The 16,189-nt window shown below is 38.2% G+C and overlaps 1 protein-coding gene across 1 annotated transcript in view; it reads left to right on the plus strand.

Annotated features, from left to right (window-relative positions):
• The window catches only part of LOC116307048 (HEAT repeat-containing protein 5B), a 30,357-nt gene that overhangs the window by 9,381 nt on the left and 4,787 nt on the right, over positions 1–16,189 (plus strand). The window contains exons 15-28 of the mRNA XM_031717187.2: positions 590–922; positions 1,726–1,915; positions 1,999–2,340; positions 3,234–3,431; positions 3,604–3,828; positions 4,101–4,201; positions 4,761–4,838; positions 4,987–5,055; positions 5,692–5,871; positions 6,049–6,266; positions 6,780–6,910; positions 7,539–7,753; positions 8,253–8,398; positions 8,617–8,804. Of these exons, the coding sequence (XP_031573047.2) occupies positions 590–922; positions 1,726–1,915; positions 1,999–2,340; positions 3,234–3,431; positions 3,604–3,828; positions 4,101–4,201; positions 4,761–4,838; positions 4,987–5,055; positions 5,692–5,871; positions 6,049–6,266; positions 6,780–6,910; positions 7,539–7,753; positions 8,253–8,398; positions 8,617–8,804 (2,614 nt within the window). The remainder of the gene's footprint in view (positions 1–589; positions 923–1,725; positions 1,916–1,998; positions 2,341–3,233; positions 3,432–3,603; positions 3,829–4,100; positions 4,202–4,760; positions 4,839–4,986; positions 5,056–5,691; positions 5,872–6,048; positions 6,267–6,779; positions 6,911–7,538; positions 7,754–8,252; positions 8,399–8,616; positions 8,805–16,189) is intronic.

The raw sequence follows: 16,189 nt of genomic DNA on the forward strand, positions 1-16,189 counted from the left end.
TCTCTCAATCAAGTGCAACAAATTTTATTTCAAAAATTTAGATTAAATACAGTCATTTTAAAGAAAAAATTTGAAAGGTAGAAATAAATTCACAAAGTGATTACAATAACCTAACAAGGTTAACCTAAGCTGTATAAAATTGTGACTATTGATTGTCGGGTCAAATGATAGTCTCTTGGTCAAATACATTCAAATAATTCCAGACAACATAGAGCAGTTTTCGTATGACTGTGAAAAGCTCACGGCACGAACACGGTCATGACACGGCAAGGCATACGTCAGACCAATCACTCTCTATCCAATCAAATACCCCGAACACGGCACAAACACGGTGCGGACATGGCCACGCCACAGTCACGGCAATGCTAGACCAAGCACATGCATTACGCGAGTAAAAAATCAGCCAATTGAAATTCTAGAAAAAATCACGGTCACTGCACGGCACGCTTAACGCACTGAGCTTTTCACAGTCATGCGAAAACCGCTCTAGAAAAGCACGACACGGTTACGGCACAACACATCACGTTATGGTCACATACCGAACACCTTTCATTGGTACACCACTCATAAATGTCCAATGTCTTTCTAGGTGGGATTAGGCGGTGACGACGTACGAAGCACTGCTACAAACCTAGTAATGGATGCAGTAACCAACCCTGATCCCATAGTACGGTGTGCCGCAGGTGAAGCATTGGGCCGTATCGCCCAAGTGGTAGGCAACCCTACCTTTACTTCAAGCATTGTTCAGAAGATTTTCGAACAGCTCCGGTCTGCACGTGATGCTGTCTCACGGACAGGACATTCGGTTGCACTTGGATGTTTACATCGGTATGTTGGAGGCATGGGAGCAGGCCATCACCTCAATACGAGTGTCAGTATACTACTGGCTCTTTCCCACGACAACTCGTCTTCTATTGTCCAGGTTAGTACTGGGACCGACCTAATGGCAAGATATAACTGGTTGTAAGAATTATCAATAATTAAGTGCAAAAAGAGTTTTAAAAGGAGTTTTTAAAAATCTTACAAGGTTAAAATGAATTCTAGTGCAATATTTCTTTTAACCATGACATATATCCGGTCACATTTAATAATAAATACTGTAATTAAGTGCAATGTCGGAAGATTTGTTTTCATACAAGTTTTCCTTAAATTTTGGACCCGAAAGCTCAGTGTGAAGCTTATTTTGCGATTAGAATCTGATGATCCACCGAGACTGTAGTATTAGATTATGATATATGTGATACGATTTATTAATACTCTATTTTCCAGTTCTGTTCAGTGACCACGAAAAGACGAGGCTAGAGTTGCTGTGCATAGCAAAACTATACTTTTTATCATGCGCGGCAACACCAACCTCGGTTTGGAACAATCTCGTACCCCGAGCCTGCGTTTCTTCTGGCCTGCGGCAAAGAACAAGGGTTCTGGCATAATCCATTTTTTGGCACATGCGCAATTTTCCTTAAGTGAAATATAACCAAGAAAAATCACGCTTTAAAACAGAGTTCTATCTTTACTTACGGTCAGAATGAAAATTAGAAATCGGGAACGTATTTTTAATTTTTAAAGTCTTTTAATTTAACGCATCCGATCTTATGCCGGAAGTCCAAAAAAATCCCCCAAAATGTCTCAAAAATGGGTTTGGCACTATTATTTGTGGTCACTGGGCGGGACTGTAAAATAGAGTATTGAAAATAACCTTGATCAAAAGTGTCATTTGTCGTGCAGGTTTGGGCCTTACATGCTCTAGCATTGATAGCAGACAGTGGAGGACCAATGTTCCGTAGTTATGTTGAACCAACATTGTCCCAAGTAGTTGACCTGGTACTAGTTGCTCCTCCAGCTATGACCGAGGTTCATCAGTGCCTGGGTAAAGCACTGGCCGCTTTGATTACTTCTATTGGACCGGAGCTTCAAGGTACAGACAGGTTTTAATTTTTTTCCAACCTGGATAGTTAGCTCTCCTTCGTGTTGTTGTTTGACAAATGCTGTTTTTTCAAGGTGGATCTGCAAAGATCAAAGTTCTGCGGTTGCAGTGCGTCGTGTCATGCGCAATCATGCAGAATCACCCAGACTCCCTCGTCCAAGCAGAGGCCATCAATTGTCTCCAGCAACTCCACGTGTTCGCTCCCAGTCATGTCAACCTTGTAACGGTCGTGAGAAGACTGTGCACGAATCTCTCCAGCCCCCATCTGCTACTGAGAAGAGCCTCGGTTGCATGTTTACGGCAGTTGTCGCAGCGTGAGGCCAAGGAGGTCTGTGAACATGCTATGACGGCGGGTGAAGAACGTAGTAATCAAATGGCGAGATATGGCGTCCTGATTGGAGATAAGGGACTAGAAGGTAACGACCACAGGGAGCCCAATTTAGATTAAAGCGAATGGTGAATATCAAATTGGAAAAACTAAATAATTATACATAAGAGCGACATTAGATACCATAGGGGAATTATATAGGAAAACAAAGGCGCGCGCGAAAAAATGTTCTAGTGCATTTTTTATCGATTTTTTTACTCTTTCAGAGGTCATTATCTTGACCTCGAATTTTAAAAAAAATTAATATTTAGTTTTTCCGATTTTATTTTCACCATTCACTTTAATCTAAATTAGCTCCCGGTGGTAACAACATCATGGGTGAATCTAGGATTATGGGTTAATTTAGGGGGAGGGAGGCTCAATACCGGCCTTTTACCTTGAGGGTAATGTTTTGCCCATTTCAGACCACGTGTCATTCTCTCCAGAATAATGTTCTTTGTTTCAGTTGTATCCATATTCATGTGTCTTCTCATGTGTCTTCTCATGTGCAACCATTAAACAAAGAAATGTTACTCTAGGGAATGACACGTGGTCTGAAATGGAAAACATTACGGCCAAGGTAAAAGGGTCTATTGTTGCAACTGCCGCAAGAGCAGGTTTCTAGAGGTCTGAGGGTACGCTCTCCCTAAAAGTTTTAAATGTTTTTTTTATGTTCTCGGAAGCTGATGTCATCCCGTTTCTGAGCAGAAAGGGAAGACGGGCACACAGTGATCAATGACACGCCCTTGCAACATAGTCCAGTAGAACCAACTCAACTCATTTGAGTTTGTAAAATGGAGTACTTCCAGCTCTTTGTACCACTGGAAGTTTTATAGAACTATGTGAAATCAGATACATGGAACAGAACTTATGGAAAGATCAGTGACTCATTTCCAATATTATTTGACAGTTATTAAGAAATACCTTTTTTTTCTCCACCAGGTGCCCTGTTTAGTATGTTAGACACAGAAACCGATGTGCGCATGCGCTCTGACATCCAGTACACGCTGACCAGTATGCTGCAGACACTAGCACCTTCTAACCTTACTCATTGGCTTGGTCTTTGTCGTGACGTTCTGTCTGCCGCTAAGGCTAATAAAGGTTTACCACAAGATCAAAAGACAGATAGTCGTAGTCGAGGTGAGAAGAATACAAAAAACGTCTGTCGGAAATCTGAAATCTGAGACTTGTTTGGTTTATTCGTCTTTTGGTTGGCTGTCATCTGACTTGTCTTTGGTCTTTACAAAGAAAGAAAAATCAAATCTCAGTCTCAATCTTTCAAATCAATTCTACCAAATTTTATTTTATTTAGGTAAAAAAGAAGGCAAGGAAGAAGACGACGAAGACGAAGAAAACGAGGAAGGCGGAATGACATTGAATGAAGGGCCAGAAGAGACCCACCCTAAAGTGAGCCCTCGATGGCCGACGAGAATCTTCGCCACGGAAAGTGTCAGGAAGATCATTGCTGTGTGTCAACCAAATCGAGCCCACATTGATTTAGTGTTGGCTAGGGAACTGAGACAAGAAACTGGTGAAGGTGAATAGTATATACGTATGGTCGATGTCGCGTAGAGGGGAGGGGTACCAAGGACTTAAAGACTAGTGAAGATTACTCGTTACATGACCAGATAGATGTTGTCCCGTGGAGGGGAGGGATGTGGAAAAATGAAAGACTATAGTGAAACTGTGTTACATGGCCAATGGTTGTCCCGTGGAAGGGAGAGGTATGGAGGACTTGATTAAATGTCTGGACCATGAAAGGTGCGCTATACGTACTCTTTAGTGACTGAAATTTCGAATTATTTACAGATTTTCTAGTGATGCATTTACAAGAGCTGGTGAGAATGGCTTTCATTGCTGCCACAGCCCAAAGTGACCAACTAAAGCTTGAAGGACTACAGACATTACAGGTGAGAAAGACAAGATGGTTATCACTTATCTCGAATGTTCGATGAACCGCACTCACAGACTTGTTATCAGTGGGAGAATTACTGATGTTTAGGATAAGATAAACTAGAAAGACTGAAATATAACAACCTGTGATCGTTTTAGCAATGGACGATGATAAGAGACTTACAGGGGCATGTTTTGAGAAATTTTAGTTAAATTAGAGAGATAGTTGCTTCGGCCAAACCAAGAAGAGTTGAGGACGAGGAGATGCTGTGGGGTGGAGTGGGGTGGGGTGGGATGTCTGGGAGACAAAGGGGGTTAGAGAGGGGCAATGGAAGGAGGGAGAGAGGTGGGGAAGACTAATAGTATAGTAGGAGTAATGGAAATAAGAATACATTGTGAAAAACACTGAGCCCAACTGATGTCAACAAACCCTTGGTATTGAAAGTAGTCATGTCTGTACGTGTAGGGACGTTTATGATAGAAAATGAAAATACTGAGAAGTGAATGGAGTAATTTGTTTTCACGTATTGTGCTCCAGGATGTCTCTAATTACTATGATTTATTGTTCCTTCTCAGGATATCGTCCACGTGTTTGCTGCAGTCCCAGATCCTGACTATCCTGGTCACGTGATTTTAGAACAGTTCCAAGCTCAGGCAAGTCTTTCCTTTGTGTATGCCGCTAAAACTATTTATCCGTTTAAAGGGTACACGCCTTATTTTGATTATAAAGCACCTTTGAGTACACACACAGAAAGGCGCTATATAAACCAAGAATCGTAATCACTACTTATGCTCGTCATAGGTGGGTGCTGCCTTGCGTCCGGCTTTTGCACCAGACATGCCTTCTGACGTCACAGCCATGGCTTCTGAGGTAAGCAGACTTTTAAATTATTGAGTTGTGAAATTATTTGAAAAAATTGAGTCATCTAAAAAGGAGTTTACAACGAAATTTTTCATAGCTGTCGTCTTAGACTGATTCGACTTTACATAGCATTATTATTAGTTTCGTCCTGTTATTGGGAAGCACGGGTGGCATGATGGTGATTAGTAGCGCTCGCTTCGCACTAATACGGCCCGGGTTCCAATCCCGGACTTGGTGTCATATTTGAGTAGTGTTGCCTGTTAGTTCTCTCCCGAGGTTCAGGGATTTTCCCTGTGTTCTCTTTTCTTTTCTCCACAAAAATCAACTTCTAAAAACCAATTGGAGTTCCTTGGAAGAAGAGCCATTCTGTGGAACCACTGTTAACACCTAATATTATTATTTATCATTTATTATTATTTATTATTCATTATTATTATTATTTATTATTATTTATTATTATTATTTATTATTATTATTATTTATTATTTATTATTTATTATTATTTATTATTATTATTCATTATTTATTATTATTATTTATTATTATTATTATTTATTATTTATTTTTTCTTATTTCTTATTTCTTATTATTTCTTATTATTGTTGACACATCATTATCTATTTCTTTTTACCAATAATCTATTAGGTCTGCAGTGCTTGGATTGCTAGTGGTATTGCTAGAGACCTTAATGATGTTCGCCGCATCCAACAGCTACTCGTCACTAAGCTGTCCAAATTTAGTGTCAGTAAAGAAGCGGCACTGCAGTTGTATAACGAAGCAGCTACCACCATGGAGAAGCTAGCTGTGTTGAAAGCTTGGGCAGAGGTGAGGGAAGAAAAAGGAAAGATATTGCTTTCATAGAGCGGGTTTCAAATGTTTTTATTTTTACACACACATAAAAAAAATAAACCTTACAAAATAAAGATAATGTATAAAATGGAAAGGTGCAGAAAAAACAAATCTAAGAATTAACCAAAATCATGTTTTGTCTCTCCTTTTTAGGTGTATATTGTAGCCATGAAGCAAAAGTCTTCACCACCAGAGCCAAAGCCAGAAGGAGAAGAATTAGCCGAGCCACCTGGTTCATTGCTTCAACTTGTAGAACCGGAGCTTAAATCCTTGAGTAAATACTGGCTTGGGGCACTGAAGGACCACGCCCTTTTGACATTACCCCCCGAGTATGGACCACAGATGCCTGCACAGGGAGGGATGTTCTACAGGTAGTTATAAAATAACGGTTATAAATCACACTTATCTCGTGCTCTGTCAATCCCCGCGTGCTTTATAACGACTACACACACTGCATGCGCGCGTGTAACTTTGTATTCCTCAGTTTCATAGATTATGGGAGCCTTACTCACGAGGTAGCCATGTTTATTCTCATGGGAACAAAAACCTTTTTCTCAAGCGCTTGAATGCGAAATTACGCATGGGAAAATCTATTGTCAACATGGCTGCCTCGCAAGCAATGGCCATTGCAGAATGTAAGCCACATTTTGTGAAAATAAGAAGGCATGATTGAAAAGGAAATTGATTTTCATAACTTGAAATCATATTTGGACCATCTTTTCCGTTACTGCATTCTGCGCAGCGCATTTCATTTTATGCCCTTCAATCAAAACTATCATGTTGCACTAACTCTTATAGAGTTGAGCTGCGCAATAAAATTTGTTTTGATGTCGTGTATGCGGGACTAATTGGTCAATAACACTACAAACCTGTTATTTCTTCAGTCCTGACTCGATGGATCAAGCCCGCCCTCATTACAGAAACTGCTGGCCTTCGTTAGTCCACGCGACAGCACTGTGGCTCAATAATGGCGGCTTTGAGATGACCAAAGACGAGCCCGTACAAAATGATACAGGTAAGTCACGTGAGATGACGTGATCATTCTGACAGCCTAACAGATCCTCGCCTTTCTCTTAAGTTCGATGTAGCGCTTGCTCACTGCAATATTAGGGACTTTAACATTTGCAAAATCTACGACGGCGACGTCAACCGGAAGTGTAAATAATTTCTCTTTGGGGTTTGTTCATTGGAGATTAAATTCAAAACATTGTCAGGAAATTCAACTCATCCACAGGGAAGACAGACTTTGAGGGCGCGAAACCCCAAAGTGTAGTTATTTATACTTCCGGTAGACGTCGCCATAGTAGATTTTGAAAATCTTAAAGTCCATACTATGAGCTGTTTTCATGTTTACGGGAATCAAAGAATGTATACCGGTAGTGCCCGACGCGTCTCTCACCTCTGAGCTCTCAGATTCAATTCCTGAACTTGGCATCACATGTGAGTAAAGTTTGTAGGGTCTCTCCCTTGATTCAAGGGTTTTCTCCGGATTCTCCGGTTTTCCTCTCGAGCTCTCCAAAACCTAACATGCTAAATTACAAATTGATCTGTGAGTTAGCTCTTTGCCCTGACTTGGATCAGCTCAGAGGTGTTTTAGGGTATCGATGAAATTTGAAGGTTCCTGATACTGCTCCAATCTCTAGATTTCACAGGTTTCTCCGGCGTTTCCATGGTAACAACAGCAAAGACCCCGTCAGAGATCAACAAGGATCGATTTCACTTATTGGTTGGTATATGTATGGAGTCGCTGTGTTCATCTCGATCAACACAGTCTAATGCTACTGTGTCAGCCTGCTTACACGCCTTTTATAGTCTGCTGGACTCTCCCAAACAACGTGTTATCATCGGAACCGAGCAGGTAAGCATTACAATTTAACGCTGGGTTTCCTGTGTTAACGGAGATGGGAAACACCAATGGCTCCAGTTTCTAGTTCTTTGTTGCTCAGGGTTAGTCTCGATTTTGTGGATCATATTCATGTATTCCAGTGAAGGTCCCTTGAATTTCAAAGTGTTTTTATCTTTGAGGTTGTGCATTTTTCACTAGTCGTTGGTATTTTTCAATATTTAGACTGAGTCGAGGCTAAGCGTGAGTAAATGAGTCTGTAATCAAGGAACACAGCGCGGTAATGTAGAACTCCAAAAAGGTCTTTTCGAAACGGACTGGAGTAAGCTGGCTGAACCGGTCTTGAAAATTTCATCATACTGCAATAACGGGGAGATTCTCCCAGTCATGTATATTTAACTAAAAGCTTATAATTTACCATTTAACGATTTCCACACCGGGGGGGGGGAGGAGGGGAGATGTTTCACCAATCAGAGTGTGCCTTATATCTTGGATATTTTGTGATTCGATTTAGATGTTAGCAGTAGAGATGTTGAACGTTCTACATCGTATCATGTTGACCAGAGACACACATGATATCCAGACGTCCGTGATCGATGTTGTTCAGCAAATCACAAAGGCGATGCAGGAAGCCCAACAGAGTCGACTCGAGGCCTCTAGGTACGTCACTTCCGCTAATGATATAATACCAGTTATCCAACGAAAAGTGATGGTGGAATAATGAAATAATGATGGTGGGGTAATGATGTTGATGCCTGTATCCCATTTTGATCCCATTCATATATCTCATTTTGCATTCTCAGGTTTACGAACCTTCCATTCATATCACACTTTCAGGTTTTCAAACCTCCTACTCATATTTCATTTCCCATTTCCAGGTTTGCAAACGGTGAAGAGAAAATAAGCTTAGGTGAAGAGAACTTGTCACCAGGCAAGTCAGTGGTTTTTGGAATCATGGAGATTTGTATGTGTGTCCTGACAAGACACTTTCCTGTTCTTGTTCCTCCGTCGCCCACGATAAAACGAAGCAGCGGTCTTTTGGTCTCTGTAAACTCAGGCAGTAAAGGTAAAATTTGAAACAACCATGAACATTGCCATTCTTCGTTCTTTCTTAGTCGTCAGTAAAGGGTTTGCACCATCTCACGCCCATAATGCAGCTTGTGCTGTCTGTGGTTAGATGGCAGGGCAATAAAATCCCTTTCTCTTATGGAATTGAATTATTTCTCTTGTAAAACGATTGTATTGTTCCTGCAATCTAACATGGCTACCGTCACGTGAAGGTGCAAAACCTATGTTGAATTTACTCCAACTCTTGCACCTTATCAATTTTACTTCCTCTTGATACTTTTTCTACTTCCGGGTGAAGAGCCACGCTGACCGAAAAGAGCGAAGGCTCCAAATGAGCTTTTCCAAAGGGATACCGCCATCTAACGATCTAAAACTCAAAAAAGTTCTCATTACTCCTCCATCGCGGATCTAATGCATTAAAAAATTTCATTTCATTAAAAAAGTATGAGAAATCTTTCTAGTGTGATTTAGCAGTCTAGCCAAACAAAATGCCTTTTAAGACAAGCCAATCAACCCTTAAATTTGTGAACGGGTTTGAATCACTATATAACCCACACCAAAGCCCATTATATTATCATAGTAAACTAAACACACAAGACCGATATCAGGGAAATTCAAAATAATCAACAATTTTTAATCCAATGTTTTGCATTTGCCGCTTAAAAGGTTTCTCTCTGGGAGGTGAAATAACATTTTAATGGAAGAAAAATTGTTTAAAAATAGCAGGGGAAAAAAGAAATAAAGTGTTAAGAGCTGTGTTCGAGACAGAAATGCCTAATAATATTTTTTTTTCCTGCGTTTCATATGTCTTAAATCCCCCAAATTATCTATATACACTTATTCTATCAGAGTTATATTATCAGAGGCTTTGCTAGTAGAAAAGATTTGGTGTAACAATATTAACAATTTGCCAATACCCTGACATCATATCCATGGCTTTGAATACCCTTATCTTTTAATCTCACAAAGTAAAAGAATGAGTCCCCATCACAAAGACTTCGACTTGGTACTTTTATTGGCCACACACAAAACTGATGTCTTACTTTAATTACTTAGAATTTTATCTTTTCGTTTGCCAAAGGAGTATCCTAAACGCCATGAATTTTGTCATAACATGTGGCGTCCTGTTGTTTTTCCAACGCGCAAGACTTCACTTATATTTTCTCAAATTAATTCTCATGAACCAATCTCGCTCGTTCTTTTTTCCGTTGTTGAATTCAATTTTGAAGTCTCGTGTTGTGTTGTTGTATTCTCCACCTTTCTAAACGTTAGAATTTATTTTCAAATTGCATCACGCTGGTAGTTTCATTCTTGTTGCTGCGCTTGTTAATTGTTTAAATTTTCTCTACGTCCGGTCTTCACGTAATGACCTCGCTTCTCCATACTTACTTCACTTACGATTAACATAACCTTCTGCTGTAAATAAAACGCTTGAAGGAAAAAGCCTCACCAGATTCCAGATTTTTCACCTCGTCTTTAGAATTTCTCCTAATTACTTTTTTTCATATATTGTTTCTCAAATTTATGTAAAAAGCTTTTCAAAGTGACCATCGAAAATTCCTTCCAACTTTTCCGGTAATTTTTCCTATCACTGTCAAATTATATTGTTTACTCTTTGAAACCATTTATGTTTGAAAAATGAATTTCAGACTCACAAGGAGAAACTTCCCTTCATAAAAAGATCAAAAATTTATTATTCAATACATTTTTTTTTCGCCAAACAAAATCAGTCTCTAGTATCAATTTAAACAATGTTTTCACTTTCCTCCTTTTTTTTTCTTCTGTGAGTTTATATTGAAAAGACATGCATATGAAATCACCTTTTAGTTCATCGAAAACGAATATATGAAACTAATATGGAGTTAACTCTCTAAGATAAGAAGTCTCATGGTAAGAAAAATCGCCTCACAAGAGAAAAAAAACCTGTAATCCTAGAAGATATTTTTACCAAAGGATTTTCCAGCAAAAAAATCGGACTGATTTCGTTTTCTTCCCATGTTAGTAAGATTAGCATATTTTCCCGCCAAGTTTGTCGGGTAATTTGAATTATGTATAACTTAAGATGTGAGTAATATCCGTTTAGTTGGTTTATTAATCGTTCAGCAATATTCAAACCAGAGAAATTTTTGTCTGTAAATCCAAGTACGGTTCGGGTTGATGATTTGATTTGTGGAACTACTTTCATATTGATTTCAAAACTTCGCGTTGAGAAAGATGACGATTTTACTTTGACTGGTTTGATTCAAGTGAAACTTCACATCAAAATTTTCATTTATTTTATTGAAACTGCCACGGGTTTTGTGTTGTCGTTTTTTGTATTCATCTTTTTTGACGCACACCGTACGTTTTTGGCGCTAAAAGAAATTACCAAGTTGAACCATTTGAGACGTCGGGCTTACTAGATCTGTTTGTGAGGCTAGAGCATCATCAATATCTCACTTCTTAAGTTGATTGAGCGAATCCCATGGATTCCTTGAATGCTAGTTTGACTGTCTTGTTGTATGTACTAAAGCTACTAAGTGCGGAGTTAGTCGATGGATACTGCTATGGAAACTCGCAATGCATCGCAAACCGTACTTGCTGTTTGGGCTCCTGTATACAAAGCTATTCTTGCCAAGGATATTGTCGAAACAACTGGGATTGCCCTAATAATCAACCAGTCTGCGATCTCAAGAATAACAAGTGTACTTCTGGGTGTTTTACGGCCAGTGATTGCCCGACTAGTTTCGCGTGTGTGTCGGGATCTTGCGAAAAGAAGTGGCGACATGGTAGCTCAGATCTTAAGAAAGACATCTCCGTAGAACCTTTCTCAAACATCGAGGAATCGAGTTCTATTTTAGGCCTGATGATAGCTGGTATTGTCGCTTTTATATTTTTTGCGTGGATCTGTTGTCAATGTTTTCGTTTTCGTCTAAGAAGACAAGAACTACAACTTCGTGGTTATCGCTTCGACGAACCTAGTCCAACGTCTCCGATCAACAGCAATGTTTGTGATCACAACTTTTTTCACGAGCCCAATAGCTTGACTTACTACGCTGACCGAAATAGCGCACGTTTTGAGAGTATATATAGTCGATCATCGTGCCGATTATCTCTTGATGGACCTCCTCGTTACAGCGCGCTATTTCTTGACCAGGGTACTAGCGACGCTAGGACACCTCCTCCAACGTACGACGAAGCGCTACAAATTGTACAACTTACTACTACATGTACTAGTCCTAGCTCTAGTCCGAGAACAAATGTTTCCACACAGGTGCCAAGTCCTCAAGGGATTGGCACCGTAGTATAGCGTACAAATAATCATTGATTTTTACCAGCTAAAAAAAGCACCTTGGAAAAAGTTCAGATTTACGGGTTTTTTGAATGCTCTTTATATTTCGGAAACGTTTAAAATTAGGATTTAAATTAATGAGACAAGCAGACTTTTTCGTTCTTTTTGAGTCTGAAATATTGAAATATAGACTAAGTCGCATGGCTCCTACCAGATTAAAGCTTTTTCACTATCATTTTCTAAAAATAAAAGAAAATATATGATTGTCAAGTGTTCATTCATTTTGACCTATTGCTCCCTTTCATTTATTTTGATACCAAAATTTTCAAAAAAATTGAGAGTCTGATTTCAACCTTTATTTTTTGGTCTATCCATTCATTTACTTTATCCTATCAAGCTTGGTTCGTGCATTAAAAACTAAATTCGTGAAAGATTTGATAAACTAGGCTTATTTTTCCTTGCTAATTCTTAAATAGCAGTGCGTCCATATACACTAATATAGTAAAAAATAAACAACGCCAGCCTAATGCTATACAAATTAATTTTAATTTTTCTATAAAGCTGGTTCTTTAGCAGTTGCGTTTACACTATATATTTTTTAATTGTTTGATATTTCACAAATATCTTCGTTTACTGATGAAAACGTTTTTTTCCCTAACAATTTCGCACAATATCAAAAAAGAAGTATTATTATTACAAGGTTTATCACAAAGCTCTCTAATTTTTTTGTTTTCTTTTCTTGTTTTCTTCTTCAAACGTCATTAACAAGGTCTCGAAATCAAATTATAAATTTTCAAAAAGGTTGTTAAAATACTGTCATTCCCAAGACTTTAAATCCAAAATGGAAATAATTTCATTGATTCTCAATAATTTTGGCCGTTTTTTCTAATTGTTTTTGTTTATTCAGAATGAAAAAATTCGCCAAAAGTATTGTAATTATGAATCATGTTTTTAGCATTTGTTTTGTTTTAAGACTACTCTGAGTTTCTTCCTTTTTTGTCTAGAAAACTAATTGACTTATTAATTTATTCATGATGTTAAAACAAAATTCCTTGGACTTAACCAATGCTTTTGAAGAAAACTTAAAGCGATTTAGTAATCCTAAGTCTACCTCAAGTTAAAAGTGGAAATACTAAAAGCTCTAAAGCAGATAGATATCGAAACGTAAAAGCTACTAAACTAAATCCTTAAGTTTTCTGTTGTTTTTGCAATTCAAAGTTGATATTGTTCACCGGCCAGTGAATTGAATACTCGTTCGTTTATTGTTTGTGAGTCTTTTTAATATTATGCTATTCAATCATTTTCGAGCTCAAACGTTTGTGTTTTTTTTATTACTGTACGTTCGAATTTATTTTTTCTATTGGCTGTGATGGAAAAGCTATTCGATTTTTTTTTCAGGTCCATCTCGTCAAAAATTTTATATCGTATAAAGTGACAGGGCAGTTTTCTTAATCGCAATTTATTTCAGTTTCATAAAGCCCTGTTGAAAAACTTCCGTTTTCATCAAGAATGGCCTTTCATTGTTTTCTAAATACACTCGATGTGTCTTCATTAGACAGAGAGTGAATCAATAGAATCATTCAGCAATCAGAAAATATCGTGTGTCGTGATGATAGTATTCTTTTTACTAGCGCTTTTTCAATCGATAATTTTTCCAATTGTATTTTTTTATTGATTTTTTTTTTTTTTTTTATTGATTTTTTTTGAAAACGGCGTTTTTCATTAAGAAAAAAACTTTCATTGTAAAATAAACAATTTGTCCTATTAATATCGTTTAGCCCGGCCTTTTTTCCCTCTCAGTCTGAACAATTTCTCATTGACAGTGTTTAATACAAGACTCGCTCATGGCTTCAACTTATCTCAATCTTGACAGACAAATATCTGTTACCGGTTGTCGCTCTTCCGTTCTCTGCAGGTTGCTTAATACTCTTTCAAACCCAGCCATGTTATTAAACTAAAAGATGATGGTTTTAGAATAGGCGCTTCTAGGCGAAAAGCCCTTGAAGGCATTTCAGCGCCCCACGTATCAAACGAAGTCAAGATAAATAAATAAGACTCAGACGACTTGAATTTTTTCATCAATCCCATCTTTCTCTCACTAATTTACTCCAGTTTTTTCCATATATTTACCGTATTTAGCTCAAAATGATTTCAAAAATGCCCATAACAGGTTAACTTTTAATAAAACTAGTTACAAGATTTGATCCTTAGTCGAGAAATCGCGAATTAGCGTATTTAGTCAGAGTTGTTTAGTTTAGTTTAAAGGATCTTATGTCAAAGAAAAGCTACAATCAAGCACTTTGATGCTTTTAAAATGCTTATTGAAAAACGCTCAACTCATTCAACAACATCAAAGCCAACAAGCTAAATCTTGAGACTGTCCGGTCTTCCGATAGGCTTTTCAGGTCGTTGTTGATATTCAAAATATTACTATATTATTATTAAAGTATATTTATCATTTTTCGCGCAGTAGCCTCGAGAATCGTATGGCGTTTAATGTATATGGAGGCTGAACGCAGAATGACAAACAAATCAAGAATGAGAAATTTGAATATATTTGTTACTGGAACCAAAAGATTGGTGACGCAAAAAGCCGAAATGGAACGGAAACAAGCGCAAGGATAAAATACACTTAAAAGATGGCAATGCGTTTCTTATTTTTTCAGACTAAAATCGAGTGAAAAACTTTACATAGAAAAAGAAAAAAAGCTTTCCTTCCCGAGCAATTATACTATATTATATTCAGGATTATACTCAGGATTTGTAGTGAAGCCGATAATGGCCATCGTCTAGCTGTCTCCTTTGCAACACGATATCGATTCCCGAAACCGGCTATATATGTGACTAACGTTTATTATTTCCCTATTAGCTTCGAGGGGTTTCTTCAGACGGTATCCCCAAGAAGTTCTCCTCAATTCCAATTCGTTCATAAAACGGGGGTCACAGGTTTCGTGAATCAAAGACTATTTATTAATTAACTGTTTTGACGGCCATATTCTTCCTCGTGGAAATAGTAATAGCTCTTCATTCCGTGGTCTTGAATATTGCTTCCGAAAGATCTCTCACATCAACAAAGGATCCAGATAAGCGTTAATCTGGCGCCCCTTATCTGGTATGCACATGTTTTCCCAACTTTGTTTTATCAAGTCTTACGATAGTAAGATATCGTAGCTTTTTGTCGCGGAGTTGGTAGACGAATATACCCTTTCAGCTTTGGCATATGTTATTTCATTTCAGGCCACATGTCATTCCCTGGATTATCTTTTTATTGTTTAACATGTGAGAAGACACGCATTAATATTTACTAAGTATCGGGCTCAGGGCATAATATTCAGGATATATAAATATCGATACGACTATAACAAAGAATCCTATTCTCTAGGGAATGACACGTGATCTGTAATGGGAGAACACTCCCAAAGTAATAATCCTTTTTAAACCACTACCACCCGGTCTTGAAACCTTTTGAAACGCCGCCTTCCGCGGAAAAATAGATTTGCCCCATTAAATCTAATAGAAAAATTAGGAAGTCGGAAAAAATAAGGTGCTCCAGATCTTGCTTTGATTTTTAAAGTTGCACGGAAACTTTGACGACATGAACCGCCTTACCCTACCCCTCTGTATGCAGGAATTTGTCAGAAAACTGCCTGTCTACTCTCCATTTAACCTCTCTCCCATCCCTCATCCCCAAAAGAGTATTTTTTGAAAAGGAGAAATGCGTGACTTACTTGATAAAAGTAAAGTGCATCTTCCGAAAATCAAGACGAAGAAGCATCGAGCCCTTCTGTAAAAGCATGGTGCTTGGCCATTGTAGACAAACTGATAAACACTACGATTCTGATGTTATTTGGTCATTTAAAAATTCTATAAATAACAATTTTGAAGAGATTAACATCAACTAATATTAATGCCTACATCTGTAAATACAAATTAGCGCCTTTGATTTTCATTAAATACGCCTTTGGCATTCTCACAAACACAGTACAAGCATGCGCAGTGCAATTTTGTACTCTTAGGAAAAAAGGCCCTGGTCGGGGGGTAGACTTGGCTCGAACTCTACATTCACATCGTTTAATGGCATTTCGTGCCCTTTAATAGACCCCTTCACAGTT

This window comes from Actinia tenebrosa, unplaced genomic scaffold, assembly GCF_029948245.1.
Source record: "Actinia tenebrosa isolate PJP-AT-01 unplaced genomic scaffold, QUT_ActTen_1.0 PGA_scaffold8__29_contigs__length_14323225, whole genome shotgun sequence".
In the NCBI taxonomy this organism is placed as follows: domain Eukaryota; kingdom Metazoa; phylum Cnidaria; class Anthozoa; order Actiniaria; family Actiniidae; genus Actinia; species Actinia tenebrosa.